Raw genomic sequence first — 25,562 nt, forward strand, 5'->3', positions numbered from 1 at the left:
AATTTTACCTGTTGCAAAGTATCTTACAATGCGTAGAGGCAGTAATCCAATCAGATATGTTCACTACAGCTTTGCAATTTTCTTCTTTTCAAATTAGCAGCTACAATGCTCCTACTGAATCATGTCCCCTATCCATCCAGAACAAAGCTCAATTCTCCCCTCACTTCAAAAACAAACACCTCTCTTGTACGTGAAGAAAAGCAGGTGCCTGCTACCATTGTCATTCCCCACAGAGCCTGTTCCAAGTCTTGTCTCCTAAAGCTTCCCACAGCACCTCTTCCACCACCCTCTCAGCTGAGAGAAGATGAAGAGAAGAGAACCTCATCTAGGTTCTAATCCATTTTTAATCTGCTATTTTACTAAAAAATAAAATGTCTTCTGAGAGCTCCCTTTTCTCCCATTCTCTACATTGCAAAACACCATGCCATCATCATTTACTTTCTCCTTTGCTCTAGTTTCTGATAGTTGATTTTTCTTCCTAAAGCCAACTCTTGGCATGCACCCATAATTCCTGTCACAATTATCTTCTCACCTCCCTCCCATCTTCAGTATCTCCCCTTCTAGTGACTCCTTCCCAGATCCTTACAAATATCCTCAGGTCTCTTCCATTATGAAAAACAAAACAAAATAAAAATAAAAAATGTTGTTTAATCCCTTCAAGCTAAAGTCCCAAGCTAAACTCCTCCCTTTCACACTCAAACTTAGAGAAAAAGCTTTTTATGCCCACTGCTTCTACTTCTCAAACTTCAGTAATTTGACTTTCTATCTCACTACTCAGCAAAAACTTCTTTTCAAAGTTAACCAATCTCTTAATGGCCTTTCTCAATTCTTAACCTTCTTGAATTCTTTAAGAAAAAACAAACAAACATTTGACACTGTGGACCATCCTTTCCCACTTATCCTTACCTGAGTTTTCAGGACAATGCTTTCTCTTCCCTCCCCAACTATTCATCTTGACTACTTCTTCTGTATCTCTTTTGCTGGCTAATCATTTGTGTGTGTTCCTCAAAGTTCTGTCCTGGGGTCTCTTTTCTCTCTACATTCTCTCAGCGGGGTTAACTATTACCTCCACATAGATAACTCTCAAATCTATAGATCTAGCCCTCAGTACCTCTCCTGGTCTCTAGCCACTCATCTCTAACCACCTATTAGATATTTCATATTGTTTGTCCTGTAATTTCTACAAAATGCCTCATTATCCTTCTAGTCATACAGGTTTACAAATCCAGTCAAGTCACCAAATCTTGTCAACTGTATCTCTTCCATCAATCTCCTTCCCTCCATCCACATGGCCACCTCCCTAATTCCTTCTGGATTATTGTAAAAGTCTTGTTAATTGGACTCCTTGCCTCAAATCTCTCTCCCTCCCAAACCATCCTCTACATAGCTGCCAAATTGATATATTCCTAAAGGACAGATATAACCATGCATGTCATTGTTCAAAAGTACTACTGCTGAGAAAACTCCAATGCTTCCCTATTACCTCTAGAATCAAATACAAATTATTTTTAAAGGGCATTTAAAGTTCTTCCTAATTTGGTTCCAACCTATCTTTCTAGCCTTATTTATACACTGTTTGTCTACTATCACTTCTACTTATCTCCTGTGTATTCAGAATGAAATCTCTACATGATTTCTCTGTTGTTGTTGTTATCCTTGGTTGCTGTATCTATTTATCCTTATATTTCTGTTGTCTGGAGCATATGAGAAGCAAATACTTTCTGTAGATCTGGTGTCTTTCTAGGAATGTTTTCAGTGCCTCTTTATTGAACATCCATATTTTTTCATTAATGATTAGGCTCAGATTTGCAAGGTTGTACACCTTCAGTGGCATCTTGAACTCTTTTGCTCTTTGGAACACATTATTCCATCTCTTCCTGCAGTTTCTGGAGACAGCAAAATAGTCCACTTATTTGGTTTTCCTTTTTTTTTTTTAAACTATTTGAAGGTCTTTCTCCTTATCAGTTACATAATTTCTTATCATCGGAATTGTTCAATTTAACTACTCTGTGTCTTAGAGCTTGCAGTCCAGGGCTCTTTTCTGGAGGCAATCTGCGGATTCTTTCAAATGACACTTTGTTTTCTTTGTTCAGAAGTTCTGGGCAGTTCTCTTGTAGTATGGTGTTCAGATTCTCTGACCTGTCATGTTTTTCTGTGAGTTCTATATTCCATAAGTTATATCCAGGCATCCTCTCTTTGAGATCAAAATGTTTTGCTTTTATGGAGATCATGCTTTCTTTTACTGTTATTGTCTTTTGCTTCTTTTCTTCCAGATTATCTTTTACTCCTATTTGCATTCTCATTCATTTTCTCCTGTTTCTTTGGTGAGACTTGACACCATGCATTTAAGTATTTCTCTTTTGACAAACTTTTCTGCTGTGCAGGCCATAAATTCTGCTTTCTCTGTTCTTCTCACTTAGAGGCAGCTAGGTGGCACAGTGGATAGACCACCAGGACTGGAATCAGCAAGTCCTGAGTTCAAATCTAGTCTGAGAAACTTACTAGCTATGGGACCCTGGACAAGTGAATCACTTAACTTCTGATTGTCTCAGTTTCCTTATCTGTAAAATAGGGATAATAATAGCAGCTACCTCTAAAGCTTGGTATGAGGATCAAATGAAATAATAATTGCAAAGTACACACTTAGTACAGTGGCTTTCACGTAATGAGCACTATAGAAACATCAACTATGATTATTATTATTATTATTATTTAAATAATTCAAAAACACTATTCTGAGGTTCTATGATCTCTTGGGAATATCAGGGTCCTCAGCCTTCTCAGGTATTGATTCATTTTTTTAATAATATTTGTTTACAGATGCCTGAAATCTTTCCCCTGATCGGAGGTCATTTCCCCTTCTGTTATGACCTCCTCTTTTGGTTTACAAGCTTTTGCTCAAGGTCTCTTAAGTTTTCTTGCTCCTGAGATCTCTGCCAATTTTGGTCTTCTTTCCTTTTTTCTGTTGCTTACTTTCTAACTCCTTCTCTCTTGATGGCAGTTTCCTGAGAGAGGCTGAACCTCAAAGTAGTCTGACTCCTCCCATAGTTCATCAGTTTTCATCAGCACCAAGTGACTGGAAGGGCGACTGAACCAGCCCCAGCTAGATGCAGGACTCTTTCCCTCAGGCTTAATGGGGTGTCACACAACCCCACACACATCCTGCCTTGGTACTCTTATTCAGCACTGGGAGTATGTATGTGGGGAGGGGATGGACAAGGGGGAGAGGTGGAAGTGTGATATGGGGATGTAAAGAATTGACTACTGCATATCTGGGAGAGGGGGAGGGGTGATACGTGAGTACATTAGGGATTGGGAATTATTGGCGTTCTCTGTTATTTTACCTCATTTGGGTTCTTCGTGTTCTAGACTGTAGAGACAGCTGAAATGGCTTTATTTCTTACACATAATTCCAAATTTGGAGAGGCATAAGAGAAGGTAAAAGATTACAGAAAACATCTAGTCCATCTTCTTGGTCACATAACCTATAGTCTCCCTCCTCTTCGCACTCTCTTCAATGCAGCCAAATTCACAATCTTGCTGTTCTTCCCAAACAGCACTCTACCTCCCATCTCCACGCTTTTGCACAGGCTGTTTCCCTCATAAATGGAACATACTTCCTCCTCACTTCCACCACTCAGGATCCCACCTCAAGTGCCACGTCCTACATGGAGCTTCCCCCTAAAATTAGCTTGCATTATTTAGTAAAAGTTTTACACATATTTATGTGGCTATAGAGGAGAGCCGATGTGCAATGGTGGGTGGAGAGCTAGCCTTGAAAGAGCCCGAGCTCCACCTCTAACATACCTGGGCTGCTAGCTGTGCACTTCTGGGCATATATCACTCAATTTCTCAGTGCTTTGAGCATCTTTCCAAGGCTCTAAGTTACAGAAAAGGGGCTAAGGTACACTGATATAAGGAGTTTCCTCATGGGGAAGTTCCCTGGGTCCAGTCCATAGCCCTGACTGCCCACCCTTACATATAAATATATTTTCTTCCACCATAGAATTTAAACTCCTTTCATTCCTGTCTCAGAATTCCCAGTATCTAACCGAAGACTCACAGTAAGTATTTAACAAAAGCACTCTGATTCACTGATGTTTCACAGGTATTTATGCAGAATCAAAAAAAACAATAGGAAGGCCCCAACATGTAAATAAAGACTGCCCTGTATGAGGGGATATACACGGATTCTGAGGTGAATTATTAGAGGACTATCCATGGCAATGAGATCACAGATCCATGAAGATACAGCAACAAAGGTCCAATGTTAAAGAAGTGAGAATCCTACCACTCTCTGTTCTGGACAGGTCACATCTGTAGTACTGTGTCAGTTCTTGGTGCTATATTGTGGGAACAGCATGGATAGGCCAGAGTGCATCCACAGGAGGGGTAACAGGTCTACACAATGCCTGACGGCCACCCAACCAACAAATAACCATTTATTAAATGTTTACAGCATGTGCTAAGCACTTAGAATAAAATGATAAAAATAAACCAGTCCTGCCCTCAAAGAGCCTACATTTTATACATGAGACACCATTACAGAAAGGTAGAGGGAAGGTAATTTTGTGGGGGAGTAGGAGGCACTAGAAGCTGGAAGGGGGTTGAGGTTAAGAAAGGGGCCATGTAGAAAGCAGTGACTGAGCTAAGCTTAGAAGAAAACAAAGGATTCTAAGAAAGAAGGAAAAAAAGGAAACACATTTCCAGGGATAGAAGACCAACTTATACAAAATGTCTTGAGTGAGGTCGGTCAGACTGGACTAGAGAATATGAATAGAAGTAGTGTATAAGGCTGGAAAAGTAGGCTATCAAGTGCTTTAAATGACAAACAGAGCAGTTTACATTTGATCCTAGAGGTAACATTCATTGGAGTTTATCAAGTTGGGGAGAGTAACAGCCCTGACTCTGTCACTAACTTGCCACAAGCACTGACTTAAGATCTTTTTTTGTCATTTTCTTTTTTTTACAATTTCATGCCTGAGTCACATTTTTCATCTGTAAATTGAGTAGGTCGGACAATCTCTGAACCCCCTCTTGAAATTTATGAACTTTTTCAAGTTACTAACAATCAACTTAGAAGGGATACGATGTCAAATATAGGACTACAATGATAAATATGTAAAGCAATGTGTTGAAAATTGTGTGGGCTGAAAGATCCACACATGTACAGGACCCACAAATGTAAAGGTTGCAAGTTCACCACCTCTGGCATTAGTACATAACATTGACTTGTTTGAGGCTCAGAACACTGCCCAGTGATCCAGGCCATGAGAGAGACAATATTTTATAACTACCCTTTTAAAGAAAGTAGATGAAGCCAGAATTAAGACAGGCAGCATAGTATAGTGCAGTATTTCTCAAAGTGTGATCCCCTTGGAATCCCTAAGACCCTTTCAGGCCATCTACAAAATAAATTCTATTTTCATAATAATAACAGCATTTTATTTTTTAATATAGTAAATATCAATAGCTATAACCCACATAAACAAAAGCTCTTTGGGGCCTCAATAATGTTTAAGAGTATAAAAGAGTCCTACGATCAAAAAGTTTGAAAATTCCTGGTGTAATGGATAAAAAGCCAGACATAACCTACCAGTGTGACAATGGACAAGTCATTTAACCTCAGTGCTCTAGTTAACTCTCTAAGACAATAAGAAGGAGGTAAGGTTCCTTCCTACCTGTATTGGGAGAGGAATCCCCTATACTAAAGAATTCACAGGTCCAGATCCTATCTTTATTCCATATTCACTGATTTAATAATGTGTTACAAGAAAATCTGCAACATACACTAAGTCTTCAAGGGAGATAAAAAATGACTATGATTTGTTCCTTCTAAACACAACTTTCTCCTTTCCACCTCACCTCCATACATACCCACTCCACAACTCCATAACAGACTTTCTGGAAAGTTCCCAATGGGCCACTTTATGTTATTGATCTGGCAAAATTGCAGTGGTTTTTACAGATTCTATACCTTTCATCCTGGTATGCTAAGAAGCATCTCCAACACATGTAGAGAATCTTACACCAAGTATTATGCTTAAGGCATATTAGCAAAATCTAATATGCATATATGCAAATCACCCATAGGTTGGTTAATGTTTCATTGTGCAACAGAACTAATATTCTAAAATAGGATTAAGTAAAATACTTACATAACCAACATCAGGCCTGTAACACGTATATGCTCCTAAGATACTATGTAAGACATCATGATAAGGACCACCCTTAATGGGAAGGGAAAAACAAAGTTATTTTTTGAAACTGCATATTGGTATTAAGATTGTATATTTTTAATCTTCAAATTCTAAGATGTCCCATTTTAATACAGTTTCTTCAAAAACAGCTTTTCCATTTATTCAATTATCAATATTATTCAAAGTGAATTATGTACTTTCACAGTTATTAACAAAACTATTCTATATTAAAATAAAAAGGTAAGGTACATAAGATGCAGAAGTCACCAACTATAGCAATCTACTCTTTGATAAACCCAAAGAATCCAGCTTCTGGGTTGAGAATTCACTATTTCACAAAAACTGCTGGGAAAACTGGAAAACAGTATGGCAGAAAATGGGCATAGACCCATATATTACACCATATACCAAAATAAAGTCAAAATGGGTACATGACTTAGGAATAAAGGCTGATACTATAAACAATTTGGGAGAGCAAGGAATAGTTTACCTGTCAGATTTATGGGAAAAGGAAGAATTCATGACCCAACAAGAGATAAAGAGCATTATAAAATGCAAAATGGATAATTTTGATTATGCTAAACTGAAAAGTTTTTGTATAAACAAGGCCAATGCAGCAAGGATTGGGAGGGAAGCAGAAAATTGGGAGAAAATCTTTACAGCCAGTGTTTCTGAAAGAGGCCTCATATCTAGAATATACAGGGAACTGAGCCAAATTTACAGGAATGGAAGTACTTCCCCAATTGAGAAATGGTCAGGGGATGTGAACAGGCTGTTTTCAGAGGAGGTAATTAAAGATATCTATTGGCATATGAAAAAATGCTCTAAATCACCATTGATTAGAGAAATGCAAATCAAAACAACTCTTAGGTACCACCACTAACATGAAAAAACAGGAAAATGATGGGTGCTGGAGAGGATGAGGGAAAATTGGAACACTGATGCATTGTTGGTGGAGTTGTGAATGGATCCAGCCATTTTGGAGAGCGGTTTGGAATTATGTCCGAGGGGCTATAGAGATGTGCATGCCCTTTGACTCAGCCAGTGCCACTCCTGGGGCTGTATCCCAAGGGGATCGCGCAGGTGGGAGAGGGACCTGTATGTACAAAGGTGTTTATGGCTGCTCTTTTTTGTGGTGGCGAGGAGTTAGAAATCAAGGTGATGCCCATCAACTGGGGAATGGCTGAACAAGTTGTGGTATGTGAATGTAATGGAATGCTATTGTGCTATGGGAAGTAGGAAAGATATGGACTTCATAATAACCTGGAAAGACGTGCGTGATCTGATGCTGACTGACAGGAGCAGAACAAGGAGAACATTGGATACGACCACAAACATACTGATTCTGTGATGACTAACTTTGATAGACTTGGCTATCCTCAGCAATGCAGGGCTCAAGGACAGCTCCAGGGGACTCGTGATGGAGGAGGCTGGCTACATCCAGAAATAGAACTGCGGAATCTGGGTGCAGACTGGGGCAAACTATTTGGTCTCTTTTAATTTTTTTCCTCTTTTTTTTTTTATTGGTTTCATTTCTTCTCTCTCGTGATTCTTTCCATTGGTCATGGTTCTTCTTTGCAATTTGACTACTGCGTGGATAAGTTTGGTGTAAAGGTTTATGCAGAATCTATATCAGACTGCATGCCGTCTTGAGGGGGGAGAGGGGAGGGGAGGAGAATTGAAACTCAGGAACATGTACAACTGGGTGTTGTAAACTAAAAATAAGGGGTCTAATTTAAAAAAATAAAATAAAAAGATAACTGAACCAAATGCATTCATAATTTACACAACCTAGATAATTTAAGCAAAAATGTTTTAATTTTTTTCATGACTTAATAAATCAAAATATGCTATGCCCAAATTAGTTTAACTTAGATACAATGAATTTAGCAGAAAACAATAAATGAACTCCAAAAATGTATTAAATAATGCTAAAGAACATTAGAAATCTTGGTAGCATGAACTTTTTTACATAAGAAAGTACAGTCAACAACAATAAAACTTAAACCTAACAATCCTGCTTTTTAAAATCAAAAGCAACTACATTATGCAGATAGTTATTTCAATATCAACTTTTGAAGCCTTGAGCATGACAGGTGCTCAAGAATACTTTAACATTTTCTGAGGTAAGTTTCTTGACATTTTTCCTATTAATAACAGAGAAAAGGTCCAGTAAGAACTGAAAAATATCAACAAAATAAAATGCTTAATAAAAATAAGAAATCATTTAAAATCTATTCAAGAACTCTATACTTTTATTCTTAGTGCCTAACAGTGCTTAATGAATATTTGCTGATTAGCAGCATTAGTAGGTATGTACTTTGAGCAGCTCTATGAAATAAGCTGCCTCATTAAACTTTTCCTGTTTAGTTTTAATTTAACCTTTTTACAGACTGCGATTAGATAGTTTGCTCTCTTGGTTATTACAAGGGAGGAGTATTATTTATGAACTGGGTGAAAGGCCTCACCTTCTGAAAGATGTAGAGGGAAGGGAATGTTCGAGATATGTCCAGCTTAATTAATTCCAGACTAGCTTCCCGGTCAGCAACAGATACACCTACATCTGCCAAGTAAATAAAATAAAATAATTACTTGGCTTCCATACTGTCTCATCTTATGTACAAGGAATGAATACATGAGATGTGTTTAATTTAATAAAAAGAACTAAAAGAACTAAAGAACTAAAGCTGAATCATCAAGAACCTGGAGAAATTACCACCTCACTTCTAAAGTGTTTCTGGTCTCTAATCCATTCAGAGAATTACATGATATGATGCCTAATTATTCCCTTCCAGGAAATAAAAAAACACTTTCTCAAAAGGCAACACTCCCCAAAATAGAGTCATAACTTTTTCTCAATATGAAAGAGAATGGGGCTTTTGACCAATTACCTTTTTAAACTGAAGATCATTTGTTCATGCCAAATAAATTAGTCACACAGACCTGAAGTCTATTATTTGTATTTAATACTAAAAAGATGCCTAAATGAGAAACAAGGAAGTTCTTGAGAGTCCTGACTGTTGTCATGGGACCTTAGATCATCCAGCCTAATTCTCTCATATTACAAATGAAGAAGCTGAGAACCAGAGAGATTAAGTGACTTTGTCCAAGGTCATACAGGAAGTTAAGTAGCAAAGCAGGAATTGCAATGTAGGTCTTTTGACCCCAAATCTGATGTTCTTTTTTTCTTTACCTTTTTAAAAACTAAGTGTCCCTATTTTGCCCAAGACGGAAGTACAGCGGCCACCCCTAGGCTCCATCCCATTCTGATCATCAATGGAGCTTTGGCCTGCTCCACTTTGTTTTTCCACATACACCCCTTCCTTAGGTGGTCCCTCTCCTGGGGATTCAATATATTAATGCCAAACTTAGCTCAGGTAATTGACTGACTCAGCTCACTGCAGCTCAGAAGCTCAAGAGGTTGGCCAGCCTTCCCTGCAGCAGGGAATACAGCTGTGTGTCACCACCTGTCTTTAGTGCTCTGTTCACAGTCATAGTGTTGGATTTCCATCTCCTTTGAACTTTTAGTACAACATAAAATTAAATAAGATTGTTATTTACTACAAATAATGAAATTGTCCTGTCTCTAGCTAAGAGAGGGAGCAGCAGACGGTGGATAGGGAGCCAGCCTCAAAGTGAGGAAGATCCCCTGGATTCAAGTCCACCCTTGATACATATTAGCTTGGAAGAGTCTAAGAAAGCTCTCAAAGCTGCAGACAACTCTTTAAGACTATAAATTGAAGAGGAGATGCTGACAGGCACTGGTAGAACAAGTTCTCTCCCTGGAGTTCCATATCCAAAGAACAAAATCTCAAATAAATCTCATCAGTGCTGGCTTTTCTTTATTGCTCTCATCATTTTTACTATTTTAAATTTAGGGCTGTTTCACTGTAAAGATAAATGTCTGTCATGTATGCCCCTCTCAGATTGAGAGCTACTCAGAACATTGCAAGAAATATCAGAACGCGCCAATGGAATGCCGCAAAAGTTTTAGAGGCAGCTAGATAGCAAGCAAAAGATTCAGACTCAAGAAGACCTGAGTTCAAATCTATTCTTTGGACAGTTACTAGCTCTGTGACCCTGGGCAAGTCACTTGACCTCTGAATGCCTCAGTTGTCTCTCATCTGTAAAGTGGGGAAAATAACAGCAGGATTGCTATGATGATGAAATGATGTAACATTTGCAAAGTGCTTTGCAAATGTTGAAGTACAACACAAATACTAGCTATTATTAACATTATTATTTTTACTTCAGAGACCTGTAATTATGGCCTCGGAGGGGAGAACTAGAAACAATCTGTGGAAGCTATGTAGAGCAAGAGTCCTTTCAACTTAAAAAAAAAAAAAAGGCAAAAATGTCTAACAGAACTGTCCAAAAGTAGAAGGTACTTCAAGCCAAGTTTTAAAAATCATCATTTACTGAAGACGTTGTAATGGAGAGTTATTGTTCAGACCTAGGTTGAAAATTCTATAACTCCTTCTAACAAAGATACACACACACACACACACACACACACATCTTTCAGAGATGAGAACATTATGATGAAGAGGAAAACAAGTATTAGTTTAATCAGCATTTGCTAAGTGCCTAGAATACACAAGGTATGCCACAAGGCGTAGAGAAGATAAGCTGGTCACATTAACATAACTGAAGCTAATTAGACATGAAATGGTTCAAAAATCAAATTTTCTTTTACATCTTAGTCACAAAAAAAGTTTAATTGCCTTCTACCTCTAGAATCTCTTCTTTATCCAAATTTATAGCCTAGAAAAAGTTGTTCCTAGGGTCATATTGTATGCAGCAGATACAATCTCAAATTATGTCTCTTATAAAAAAGAGAAGATGCTATAAAAGAACAATGCACTGACTTGCTCTATCCCATACCATGCTCCCTTTTAGGGCTGCCCTCAGGGCTGAGAAGGAATACTGTTTTCTAGCTGGTAGAGTAAAAGCAGAGGAAGAAACCTTGACAGTTAAAAGGTGTTTATAATAACTAGCTTTATGTGGGGAACAATTAAACAGTGATCTTGAATGAGTCTGCAAAAGATGGATTAAGACCTAGATGATAAAGAGATGGAGAAGGGAAGCAAAGAAAATTATGTGTAACACACGAGGTGGTAAGATAAACTATCAACAATCAGTCATGACTAAGCTATTCATGGAAGTATAAAAGGTTCCTCATATACTCAGTAGTTCAAAACTCTACCAGTTTATCAGGTCTTGGGGATCTGAAAGGAATGGTACAGCAACAACCAACCACCTATTCTAAGTCCTTGTCCCATTCATCTATTGGTCTCCAGGTCATACTCCCTTTATCTTAGAGGAATTTTGTACCTGGTCCACATTCTCTCCACTAAATTCTGCCCTCACCCTTGGGGACTTTACCGTACATGGACTTTTGTTATTTACTATACAAGGATATTTCCTTGAACATCCTAAACTCCCTTTTCTACTTCCATAATTTCCATTTCTTCCATACATACCTATAATAGTTTTTTGCCTCCTTGATCCTAAAATACAAAATTCTACTCTCCCAATATAACTTCCTCCATCTATCCCTTCTATTCCCCATTTATCCTAAACCTATTGTTCTGTCTTCACTGTGACATCTAGTCCCGTTATCTCCTTTCCTGTTCTCCACTTCTAAAACTCTTACGTTCTTATTTTCCATGCTTGAATCTTAATTAGTTCAACTATATGCTATTCTGCAAACTCCAATCTTAGGTTTTTCTATCACATACTGTGCATGTACATATACACATATACACATACACATACACACACACACACACACACACACACACACAATCTTCTCAACAGAATGTAAGCTCCTTGAAGGAAGAAACTATTTCACTTTTGTCTTTGTAAACCCAGAATCTGGTATTTATTAGTCATTTAATAAATGCTTCATTGATTGATCCAACTTCTCTCTTCCTACTCACGTGCTGAGGAGTACTCCTAGAAAAAATCATACAACTGTCAAATGAGGCCACTATGATTTTGTTATCTAATTTCAACTTCAGCACCAAAAAGAAATCTTTTAATATCTCCCTAATTTGATCCCTTCTAAAAGTTCTTTTCTCTCCTTGACACTCTTCCATCATCTCATCCCTCTCTCTGTTAGCAGGACCATGAGGAAACAGAATCTATCTGCTGCAAGCTCTCCCTTCTTTCCTACTCTATACTTCAAAATGCCCTTTATAATTAGCCATTCTCTCTGCTTTTGTTCCAGTCTCAGAAGAGGTGGTCCTTTGCCCTCTGAAGGCCATCCCTTCCCTTCTGGCAGTTTTCTCCTCGATCATTCATTTTCACTCTCCTATTACTGACTCCTTTTTTACATTTCTTCCAAATAAACCTGTCTCCACATCCTTAATCCTTCACTTGATCCCACTATCCCTCATCAAGCCATTATCTTATATCTCTTATCTCTTTCTAAAATGCCTAGAAAAAATGGAACACAACTGCCTTTCCTCACTTCCCACTCATTTCTCAATCCCTTGCAATCTGATTTCCAACTCCACCACTTTAATGAACTGCTCTCTCCAAGAATACCAATGATGTAAACTGCTAAATCCAATGGCTTTTTCTCAGTCCTTAATTTAACTGACTTCTCTGCAATCGATCACCCCCTTCAACTTCCATGACACTGCGCTCTCTTGGTTCTCCTACTTTACTGTTCCTTCTCAGTCTGCTTTGCTGAATCATCATCCATTTTCTTCTTTGGGCATCCACCCCATGGGTCTTGTCTTGAGCAGCCCTCTTTTCTTCTCTCTTTACATTGTTTCTCACAATGATGTGAATAACAAATTTTATTATAACAGCAGAATGAGTTTCCAAACGAGTAGCTCCCCAAATTGCTAAGATCACAGGCCTGGATGACCAAGACCAAAACTAAAACAAAACACTTTTGCCTATGGTAACTAAACAACAACACAATAGGGAAAAGTAGCTTAGTAGAGGAGGCATCGGGGGAAAGCCAACTCAAGGTATTTAAAATTTGCTACAGTTATATCTCATACAAATAATCTAAAGTTAACTTTACCTGCAATTATCACAATAGTTTCTATGTAATTTTTGTTTAAAAAAAAGCTTCTTTTTGATCAACCAACATATAAAAACCTCTCCAAGATGAGAGGGTCAGGTGGAGCAAGGATAGGTTCAAAAAAAATCAGAATATTCTTTACAGTTACTGATACTGAAAAACTAAACTATCTACCCTAAATGCATCAACTCAATGCTTAAATTAGGCAGGATCTCAGTAATTTATTCTCTTATGCTAACATAATTATAGGTTGCATTTATTTGAAGAAGGATAAGGGACAAAATGATATGATAACATAGAGATAACTCCACCTTGATTGGATCACATATAGAATACTGGATTCCTCTTCTCGTTATAATATTTTAGCACATACTGACAAAATGGTGTCTAAACAGAGGTCTACCAGACTAGTGAAATGATTAATATCCATGTCCTATGAAAAACAGTTATAGGAAATAGAGAAAATTCAGAAGGGATATATGTCTGAAGGTAAATCAAATGGAAGCTACAGATGTAAAAAAAAGATAAAAACATGTCTCCCTGTCCTTAAGGAGCTCACATTCTAATGAAGCAGACAACATGTATATAAGTATCTATTCATAAATATATACAGGCAAAAGGAAAGTATCCTTAGAGGAAAGGCACTAGTTGTAAAGTGGAATGGGAAAGGTCTCTTGTAGAAGGTAGGATATGAGTCTCGAAGGAAGCCAGAAAAGCCAGGTGGTGGGGGTGAAGAGGGACTGCATTCCAAACCTGGGGTACAGCCAGGCATGGAATCAGGAGACAAAATGTTGTATGAAGAACAGCAAGGAAGCCAATGTGGCTGGACAACAGAGGGAGTGAAGTAAGAAGACTAGCAAGGAAGGATCCAGCTTTAAAGGGCTTTAAATGCCAAATCAGTCAGGCAATAAGCATTTATTAGGCGCTTACTTTGGGCCAAAAACTCTGTAAAGCAGTACACGTACAAGAAAAGTAAAGACAGTACTTGTTCTCAAGAAATTTAGTCTAATGGAGGAAACAACAAGCAAACAACTATGCACAAACAAGAGTTAGACAGGACAAATTAGAGGTAACCTTAAAAGGAAAGTACTAGCATTAAGGGAGACCAGGAGAGGCTTCTAGTAAAAGGTAAGGTTTTAGCAGAGACTCGAAGGAAGCCAGGGCAGGAAACAAGGAAGGAGAGAATTCTTGGCATGGGGGACAGCCAGTGAAAATGCCTCAAGTAGAGAGATGGAGCATTTTGTGTAAGGCTAGTGTCACTGGATTGCAGACTATGTGTTAGGAGTAAGAAGACCGGAAAAGGGGAACGGAACCAGGGTATGAAGGGTTTCGAACAACAAACAAAGGACTTTTATATCTGAACCTGGGGGGAATAAAGAGCCACTGGGGTTCATTAAATGGGGAAGAGGAGAGGTATGTGAACATGGTCAGGTCTGCATTTTAGAAAGATCAATTTGACAGCTGAGTAGAGGATGGACTGGAGTAGAAACCTGAGGCAGAGAGACCAATCAAAAGGCTATGAGAATAGTATAGGCATAAAGGAGGGCCTACATCAGGATGGAAGCAATATCAGAGAAGAGAAGGAGACATCTAAAAGAGATGTTACAAAGATAAAATCAACAGAATATGACAACAAATTAGAAGGGGTGGGAGTAAAGGAGTGGAACTCTATGAGAGTGTAGAATCCAAGTTGACTACCTACTTGGGTGGTAGATCAGGGAATTTATATCTGATCCTGGGGTGATTGGGAGCCACTGGTGTTTACTGACTGGGAGGTGGGGAGAGGGAGGAGGCAAAAGAGATAACATGGTCAGACCTGGGCTCTGAGAAGATAACTTTGGTAGCTGAGCAGATGGACTGGAGTAAAAAGACATTTGAAGCAAGAAAACCAACCAGAAAGCTATTACAGTATTCCAAGCATGAGATGATGAGGGCTTGGCACCAGGATGGTAGCTGTGTCGAGGAATGGGGCATAAACCAGAGGTGTGAAGGTAAGAAAGAAAGATTAGACAAGGGCTTGGCTATGCTGGGCAAGTGTGAGGAGTTTTTAAGCTTGAAGTTTTGAGCCTGTGTGACAAGAAAGAGGTTGATGCCCTTGGATATACTGAGTTTGAGATGCTTATGTTCACTTTAAGATAACCAAAATGCAGCTGGTGATACAAGAGCCAGAGATGTATAGAGGTAAGCAAATCCATTCAAACTAATGAGATCAAACAGGGACAGTGGACAAGGAAAAGTCACAATGCATTCTACGACAACAAACACAGAGCTCACATGAGAGAGGTCAAGAAAACATTGGGAAATGGCCAGTAATACGATTTGGTCAGATTACAGAAACTGCACAGAAGGGTACTATAAAATAAGGTTAAAAAGGTAGTCTGGAACCAGACTGTGGAAGGTGTTATACCTGACAAAAACACTGCATTTCTCCCTATATTAAGAGTTACAGAGACACTAGAGTTTCTCGCACACATTAAGAGTGATATGGTCAAACCAGTAAATTAAGAAGATTATTTTGGCAGGTGCGTCAAAGATGAAATAGAGGTGACAGACACTAGAGATAGGGAATCAGTCAAGAGGCTATTATAAGAATTTAAGAGAAAAGAAAGGAAAGTCTAAATGAAGACAGTAGCTTGAATGGATAGGAAAAGAGAGATTTCAGAAATATTTTCTGTACACCTATATATAAATATTTCTGTACACATGCACAGAAATCTGGGTATCTATTATTTCTACATATATGTATATATTATAAACACACATATGTAAAAATATATTTATGTCTATACAAAATCAACTTATATAAACACATACACACACACCCCTAATACTTGAAAAAGGCAGATTTTTTTAAATCAGAAATCACCATGCCTTAGAAACTTTAAGTGAAAATATAGCTCAAGAGAGATAAAAAGCTTCACAAAAATAAAATTCTGAATGTAAAAATCACAAAACATGAGAGGATTCTGGGAAGATGGCGGAGTAGGTCTGAAAATTCTAAGCTCTCAAGATTTTCCCCCACAAAAGAGATAAAATAGCACCTTAGAGTGAACAAAGTACGGGTAAAAATTAATAAGAATAGAGGCGCAACAGGGGTCTTCCTGGGATAATTTGAGAAGATCAGAAGAAAATCCCAGAATGAGGTTTGGTCCCTGTGAAGAGTAAACACCTCCAGGTAGGGTCCGCTTTAACAACAAGAAGCAAGCTGCAAGCTGCAAGCCCTGGGGTTGGTTGGTTTGACAGACTGTCTCAGCCCCAGCCACAGGAACTTTCACCCCTGGGACAGTGAGGGGAGTTGGGTGTCTGAGCTAGGGAAGATCAAGGGAACCTCTGTTGACAGGGAACACCAGACCCAGCTGTGCCATAAAGAGCAGTGGGGGTGAGAAGGAAAGAGCACACTCCAGGTGAGTGCAGAAGCAGTGAGGCAGAATGTCCCTGGCTGTGGCACTTACATGAGGTTAGAGGTTTGGCTTTGGTTCCAGGCTAGAGGAGAGAACTAAAGATCTGTGGCAAGAGGCTCCATCTCCCACACCCCTGGGCTAGAGGTGCTTACAAAAATTAAGGTATTACCACAAAAAATGCGCAGGCAAAGGAGAAAGAATCCAACCATAGAAAGCTATTATGGGAATAGAGAAGACCAGGGTTCATCTTCAGAAGATGATATTGAAGCAAAGAAACACTCTTCTACCCCAAAGAGTAATGTCAAATGGTCACCTGCCCTAAAAGAATTCATATAAGATCTTAAAAAAGACTTTAAAAATCAAATCAAAGAGATGGAGGAAAAACTTTAAAAAAAAAAGTATAATCCAAAAAAAACAAGATTACGAAAAGGAAAGTCTGAATTAGAATTAAAAAAGGAGATCCAGAATCTCAAGGAAGGAAGGAAATGATACCTTGAAAATTAGAATTGGGCGAGGCGAAGCCAACAAAATTAGAAAAGACCAAGAAATAATTAAACAAAATATGAATAATGAAAAAACAGAAGAGAAAGTGAAACATCTTATAAGAAAAACAACAGATCTGGAGAATAGATCAAGAGGAGAAAACATGAAAATAATTGGACTAACTGAAAGCTAATATCAAAAAGAGGATCTTGATACAATAATACAAGAGATCATTAAAGAAAATTGTCCTGAAGTATTAGAACAAGAAGGGAAGCAGAAATAGAAAAAAATCCATCGATCACCACTTAAAAAAGAGTTCCTATGAGGAAAACTCATAGGAATATCATAGTCAAATTCTGAAGCCCCCAGCTCAAGGAAAAAATATTAAAAGCAACAAGAATAAAACAATTTAAATAGCATACTACCAAAATAAAAATCACACAAGACCTAGCAGCAGAGATGTTAAAGAACCACAGGTCTTGGAGCACTATATATCAAAGAGCAAAAGAACTGGGACTCTGGCCAAAAATATCATGCCCAGAAAAGTTAAGCATAACCCTGAATAAAAAAAATGGACATTCAGACTTTCAAGACTTTGTTAAAAAAAAAACAAAACCTGAACTTAATAGAAGATTTGACATACAAGAGCCAAGAAAAACATAAGGTACATACCAAATGCTGATTACAAGGGATTCAAAAAGGACTGTTTACTTCATATATATGTATGCACACACACACACACACACACACATATATATGCACATATGTGTGTGTGTGTGTGTATAAAATGCAAAATGTATGTCTAAGATTATTATTAATAACTGGGTAGCTCATAAGAAAGATTAAGATAAACCTGAGTATGGTATGAATTTTAAAAATAAAACCATTTAGGAACAGCTAAAAAGATTAATTACTTTTTACAAATGAGGTGCAAGAGAAAGAAAAGATATAGGGGAATTAGATGGGGGAGGAGGTCTAGTAGTTCTGGTAACCTACTTTCATTGGGAATGGGTTTAAGAGAGAATAATACATATATATTTAGAAGAGCATAAAAGTCTTCTAAATTTAGAAGAAATAAAATGGTGAGGGCAGAAGAAGACAAGGGAGGGGTCTTTAGAGGGGAGGGTGAGGGAGTAGGTAAAAGGGGGGTATAGGATGGTATTTAGATCAATAGGAATGGGAGGATAGGGGAGGGATGCTTGGAAGAGTGTAGGCAAGTAACAGGAGGGCAAAGTAGCAGGTAGAAGTAAAGTAGTGAAGCAGTGATAGAAAACAAGACATACACAAATATAAAAACAAAAATCAGGAGTAGAATATGTTTGGGAAAGTATATGTCTATATATGTCTGTATCCACAGCTATAGAGAAATATATCAATACTTAATTGTAGCCTTCTGGGGGGAAGGGAAGAGGGAAAAAAGAGAACAAAGTAAAAAAATACACAGAAGAGAACAAAAGAAAACTTACAAGAAAGCAAAGAAAAGATGGACAGCTCTCAACACAATGTGTAGTATTTACCATACAGGTTTTCTTGGAATGAAAACTTATTGTTACATATTTTGAATCTTATGTTCTGCTATGCACATGACATGCTTTTTTTCTTTCTTACTTTGTATTTAAGTTCTGATATTTAAGTTTATGATACATTTTTGTCTCTTTTCTCTATTCTGTATTTGTGTTCTGGTGTTTGAGTCTAAAATAATTTTTTTTAAAAAACTGAAGGAAAGAATAAACCTATTTCATCCTGGGGGGGGTGGGGCAGGGAAATCACAAAACATTCCAGTCTCTATTTTCTATTCTATTTTCAAAAGAGTTATAAAGAAAGAGAAGGGATAGGGACAGGGAGGAGGGGAGTAGATCAAATCTAAACTAAGGCTTCCAGAAAAACAACTAAAATGAGAAAAGAAGCTTTAATAGTACTCCTTTTTTCCCTTTGGATCAAGACGACTAACCAGGAAGGGCTAGGACCACTTGTGGTGGAGGATGACATAGTGTTAATGGGAGAGAATACAAAATTAATGCTCTACTCCTTCGCTCCATAAGGAAAATGGTCTTCAAAAGTGAAACAATAAAATAAAAAAAACCATATAGGAAAATGGGAGTAAAAGCCTAAGATGGGTGAGGACATGAGAGGAAAGCACTTAAACTGGAAGTATTAATCCTATTTACACAAAGGGGGAAAGATTGTATTCTAAAAACTAATGACAAGAAAACTAGTGACTGAAAAACTTAGCTGATTCCCAGCAAAACTCTAGCATGAATCATTTAAAAAGATAGACTGTGATTACTTAGAAAAGAAAGCAGTAAACACTGATATCTAGTCTAGGTTTATAAAGAACTTTTGCCAATGTATGTATGCCAATATAACCTATTTGTCTTTTGTTTTTTAATGGGAGCATGAATAAAATGGTGATCTGTGAAATACTGCACCACAGTCAACCTTGATTTCAATGAAGTGACTCAAGATACCCTTAAAGAGAAGATGGGAAAAGATGATGGAATGATTCAGTTAGATATGGACACTTAGCTATTTAAATAAATTATCTCAGAGAGTATTGAATAATACATAATATTAAAAAGAGACATGAGATTAGAGCAAAGCTTAGACTCTACAAAGTCATGGGTTCATTCTATAAAATCACTCTACACATTGTTTGTTGATCACATCCATATAGTTCAGGGTACCTTTTTGTACCTTTTCCTCCCTCCCCTAATACCTGGCTTCGTATCACATTCACCTCCTTTTTCAAGGCCTAAGTTCCCAAGTTCATTCTCTACGTTCTTGGGGCTCTCCAAGTAGCATTTATTCAGGATGTTTGAATTGATGTGGTGGGTGCATTCCTGAGCAGAAGATTATAATGAAAGTAGCACTTTAAGATTTATCTATTTTTTTTTGAAGAAGTGGAGAAGAGGCTAATCAACTAGAAGGCTACAGCAATATTCTAGATATGAAGTGATAAGAGCAGCAGAAGTGAAAATGGACAGTAAGACATTCCAAATTTAGTGACTGACTAGACAGAGAGGATAGCAATGAGAGATGAGTTATCTTAAAGATGATTCCAAAGTTCCAAGCCTCGGCATCTCTCTCAGTTTCTACATCCAAGAAACAAGGATATTAATCTGCCTTCCTTTCCCTGTAGGGTTGTAAAAGGAGCAAATGAAAAAGCACTGAACAAATACATTAATACCGCATTAATGACAACAACAAAGACTCATACTAACAACATGACTAAAAGAAATCTGACACTTGACAAGGACACACCTTCTACATCATTCTCTGTACTTGTTTCACTGAAGCTTTTCCATCGTTCCTTTGCTCTGGAGAGGAAAATTTCATAAAGTTCTGCAAAAGAAAAATACAGAAAAGTAAAAAAAAAGTTTAAGACAAAATAATAAGAATGGAACACTTACGTTCGAATATTTATTCAATAACCCCACACTTATGAGAGTAAAAAAGAAATCAAAACTTTCCTAGGCCAAAAATAATGCACTTGCTGAAGCCCTTAGTTTCCACAATCCTCTTTGACTTACACATTCAATCATTCAACAAGAATCCAGTAAGTACTTAACAATATGCAGAGAACGATGCTAGATGCCCACTCACTGGAACCCCAGAAACAATCACACATGCTGCTACTGGAAGAGCACTTACAAAGTAGACGGGGGTAAGGCTGACGTTCAGGACTTCTACCTACACTGTGTTTACCCAATGGACATTACTATCACCTACGGGAAATTACCGACAATTCACTGAAGCTGGGTAACCCAATGGAGAAAGAGCTGGACCTGAAGTGAGCAATAATTTGAGTTCAAATACTGCTTCTGACATTAGTGGTATGACCCTGGGCAAATTCCTTAACCTTTCTCAGCCTGTTTCCTCATCTATAAAATGTGAATAATAGTAGCACCTACCTTACAGGATTGTTCTGAGAATCAAATAAGATACCTACAAATATATGCAAAGTACTTGGCAAAGCTTAAGGCACTGTTTAAATATTAGCTATTATTATTATTATTTTGGTTTGCTACCTAGTCTTTGGCTATCTGAAAAGAAAGACTCATTGAAACTATCATCAACTAATTAATTAACCAACAAATGTGGTTACACTTTAAGTTCTTTGAGAGAAGGGACCATGATTATTTTTGTCTTTCTATTCCCAGTTCCTATAGGAGGCACCTACTAAATACCTCTTGAATAAGCAACTAGTAAGTACCAGGCACTGTGCTGGGTGATGAAAAGACGAGAAAGAAATGCTCCACGTTTAGGAGGAGCATATGATTCTAGAGAGGAAAATCAACATGTACATAAATAAGAAAGTATGTAAGATGATGCTGGTGGGGCAGAGAGGTACTAGTAGCTGGTCAGGAATGGCTTCATGTAGAAAGTGTTACCTTCACAGAGCTTTGAAGGAAATTAGGGGTTCTAAGATGCAGAAATAAGGAGGAACATTCTAAGCACAAGGTGGAGCATCCAATGCAAAGGCACAACAAGGAGAAGATGACACTGGACAGGCAATATGGCTGGATAATACAGTGTATTCAGGGGAATAATGTATAATAATTCTAGAAATACAGGTTGGAGACAAATTATGAAGGGTTTTAAATGCCACAAGGAGTATTTTACATTTGATCCTAAAGAAAATAAGGAGTCATTGTTGCTTATTGATAAGTTTGATAGCAAAAGAGATGTGTATTTTGTAAAGTTTGAAGTGATAGATATGTATATCTTAGCTATTTTAATTTTCAGTAGAGAGTGTCAGAGTGATGTCTGCACTTTAGAACAATCACTTTGGGAGCTCTGCGGAGGACAGAATGGCAAAGAGGGAGACTTGAGACAAGACCACTAAAGAAACTTTCAATAATCAAGATGACAAGAATCTAAACTGGAGTGGTGGTTATGAGTTAAACAGAAGGGGAAAAGGCTCAAAAGATATTGTGGAGATACAGCAGAATTAACAAAACTTGGCAACTTTGACTTACTATGGGTAACGGGATATGTGCAGTCAAAGATAACTCAGAGTTTATGAACCTGAGTGAATAGAAGATAATAGTGCCCTTGATAGAAACAGGGAAATTTGGAAGAGGGATACATCTTGAAAGGGAAAGATAATGAGTTATGTTTTAAACATGTTGAATTTGAGTTACCACGGGAGATCCGGGAGACCCAGTTTGACAGTTGGTGATAAGAGACTGGAGCACAAGAGAGAGATTAGGACCATGGGATCACAGATTTAGGGCTAAATGGGACCTCAGAGACCTTCTAAGTGCCCCCTTTCATTTCTGCTTTATTACAGATGAAGAAACTAAAGCCCAAGGAGTTGACATGTACAAGGTCACACATTTGGTGAGCATTAGAGGCAGGTATCATGCTAGGTCCAGGGAGTTATCTGCATAGAGATGACAATGCAACTATTCCTGGGACTAGTCTCCCATGGAGACTAACCAAAAAGAAGAGAAATATATAGAGAAAAGATCCCAAGACAATGTTAGAGTATCCCCCACAGTTAGGTGATAGTGCATGGATAATGGATCCAGTGGAGCAGAAAAAGGAGGAGAAGCCACATAGGTAGGAAAAGAACCAGGAGTAGTGCCATGAAAACTCAAGAGAAGAGGGTGCCCAGGAGTTGACAATGTCAAATACTACAGAGAAGTCAAGAAGGATGAACACTGAAAAAAGGTCACCAGATTCAGCATTAGCAATTTTCAAGAGATCAGGTGATTGATAAGATAAAGTGTGAAGTCAAATGATAATTTTTTTAATGGAGGAAATCTGAGCATGTTCACAGGCAGCAAGGAAAGAGTCAGTAAAAAGGGAGAGATTAAAGATGAGGTTGGTAGTAAGATTTTGGGTCCAAGTTGCAGGAGGAGAAAAAAAAAGGAAAGTGGATCAAGAATACACAGAGGATCCGGTCTTGGCAAGAAGACTAGAGACTTCAGAAACTGGAGAAATCAAGAGGAGAGAATAGGGGAATGGTATCTTGGTATTTTGATAGAAAAGAGGAGGAAGCATCAGGTGAATGTCCTCCGTTTTCTCAGTAAAGTAGGAGTTGAGGTCTTCTGCTAAAAGAAGGGCAGCTCTGGAATGGCCTTTGTAGAGAGTAAGATAAAATCAGGTAGGATGGAGTGAAGGAGTAGGAGAAAGGGCAACAGTGAGGCAACAAAGGAAATTAAATAAATTTGTGGTGGAACAGTCAGCTCCATCAGTGTGACTTCTTTGAATACACATCATCAGTACAGAAGTAGGAATGGAGGAAACAGATGCATGAATGGACTGTGGGAAGGGATGAGGGGCATTAGGGCAAAGGATCTAAGAGTAGAGGAAAATGTAAGGTTAAACTGGTTAACTACTGGGTCAATACTGAGAAGAAAGGAGAGTGAACGCAAAATAACTGGGATGGCCTAGAAGCCTACTGAGGGGTACAGTGAAATACTGCATTCCTTACATTCTTCAGTCAACTGTGGGATGGTAAAAATGCCTACCACAGTGGGGCAGCTAGGTGACGCAGTGAGCAGAGCACTGGCCCTGGAGTCAGGAGGACCTGAGTTCAAGTTTGACCTCAGACACATGACACACTTACTAACTGTGTGACCTTGGGCAAGTCACTTAATCCCAATTGCCCTGCCTTCCCCCCTCCAAAAAAAAAATGTCCACCACTTGTGAAACCCTGCTTGTTCCCTACTGGTAATGTCACCAAAGAGGCCTTCCTTCATCGTGTGAATAGAAGAAGTCTCACTACCAACTATTATCCTTGTGAGAGCTACCCCTATAACCTCTGATACTCTTGCTTCCCTTTCCACTAACTGCTGCTAAACCAATTCAGACTTTGTGACCTCTTGCACGGACTCTTATAACAACTTCTTAACTACTGTCCTTGCCTCCAAAGCAACCATTCTCGCCTCTCTAATTTATGTTTCCCATGGCTGAGAAAGAAATCTTCCTATTGCAAAAGCCTGATCATATCATTCCCACATCTAAAAACCTCCAACACATTCCTTTTGCTTAGTAATGAAAATATAGGCTCTTCAGTGTGGCATTCAATGGCCTCGAGTACGCCTCTCCAGCTTTATTACATACTTTTCCTATTCACACACAACCAGCTCCGCCTTAATCTTTACCTTCCCTTTCCTTTGGTGCCTACATACACTATCCACCATATTCAAAATGATGGCCTCCACCATCTTGACTTGCTGAAATCTTTCTAGTTCTACTTTTGATGTTTCTCATCTCTGAGAAGTTACCCCATCCTTTCAAGATATGTGATCTCACCCATCTTAAGCCTCAAATACCACTATGTGGACCCCTTCTGTATTTATGATATTGTAATTATCTTCATGAATGAATAAAAAAGCATTTATTTAATCAGATGAGCCAGGCACAGCTACTGACACAAAAATCTGCTTGGTGCTTAGAGAGATTCTTAAAATTTTAGTCTTCTTGTGTTAAGTACTTACTAAATCCTAAGCACTTAAATGCTTAGGCATATTTAAATAGAAAAATCAAGACAGTCCCTGCTTTCAAGCTCACACTAACTGGAGGATAAAGTACAGTTTAAATAAACAAACAAATAAATAAATAAACACTGAATTTGGAGTCAAGAGAACCTGACTTCAAATCTCCTGCCATGATCATTTATTATCTTGAGCAAGGCACTTTCCACTTCAGTTTCCTCACCTAAAAAGTAAGAATGGTGCTATAGGAAGTTTAAATCTATACTCTTACCCACCTCTACCCCATTTTCCTTCCCAATTAAAACTCTCTGAGGGCAGAGACTGCCATATCCCCAGTGCCTAGGATAGTATGTAGCCTATGTTGAATGCTTAATGGCCTTTGAATTTAATTGAACAAACACAGTACTGCTGATATCACATAGACTAGTATATTGGGTACATGTAATACAAACCAGGAGTGATATTGAGTTCATTTCCCACAGCTAGACTCCATACTTTCCCACGAACACTAGGGGGCAGTCCTTGCCACCACAATTCTCGAACTCTTCTTGTACCACGCCTGGAAATAAAGGCGAATAAAAGAGAATGTTATTTAATAGTGAAACCAATAGTTACTGCATGACTTATCTAGCCTACAACTTTTGGGAAGAATGCAATGCATTCTTTCTTTAGATTTCATGTTACCAAAGGACAAAAACCCACAAAAGTACAGCATTTCAAAGTGAAGAATTATCTTTGAGAATTATGTTCTATAATTATTCTAGATTCAAACTACATAGCTACAGTCAAAAGACAGATGAGAAATAAGGAAAAACTAGAAAGAAGATATATAAAATATATAATTTCCAGGAAATTCTGCTACTTACATTCCTTCCCAATTTGGTAGTATCTCATTGACCCATATGACCATTGCACTTGCAATATTCTCTTCTTGTTTAAACCGTTCTTTCATTATTTGTTTTCTTTTATGTGCTTCTTTAATTTCTGC

At 38.1% G+C, this 25,562-nt stretch overlaps 1 protein-coding gene across 2 annotated transcripts in view; it reads right to left on the reverse strand.

Moving 5' to 3' along the window:
* The window catches only part of TBC1D12 (TBC1 domain family member 12), a 131,333-nt gene that overhangs the window by 21,288 nt on the left and 84,483 nt on the right, over window positions 1-25,562 (reverse strand). For both annotated transcript variants that reach the window (XM_036735254.1, XM_036735255.1), the window contains exons 5-9: window positions 25,441-25,558; window positions 25,027-25,133; window positions 20,388-20,468; window positions 8,669-8,763; window positions 6,159-6,230 (exon numbers count right to left, since the gene is read on the reverse strand). In XM_036735254.1, coding sequence (XP_036591149.1) covers window positions 6,159-6,230; window positions 8,669-8,763; window positions 20,388-20,468; window positions 25,027-25,133; window positions 25,441-25,558 — 473 coding nt within the window. The remainder of the gene's footprint in view (window positions 1-6,158; window positions 6,231-8,668; window positions 8,764-20,387; window positions 20,469-25,026; window positions 25,134-25,440; window positions 25,559-25,562) is intronic.

The sequence above is a fragment of the Trichosurus vulpecula genome, chromosome 8, assembly GCF_011100635.1.
Source record: "Trichosurus vulpecula isolate mTriVul1 chromosome 8, mTriVul1.pri, whole genome shotgun sequence".
Lineage (NCBI taxonomy): Eukaryota > Metazoa > Chordata > Mammalia > Diprotodontia > Phalangeridae > Trichosurus > Trichosurus vulpecula.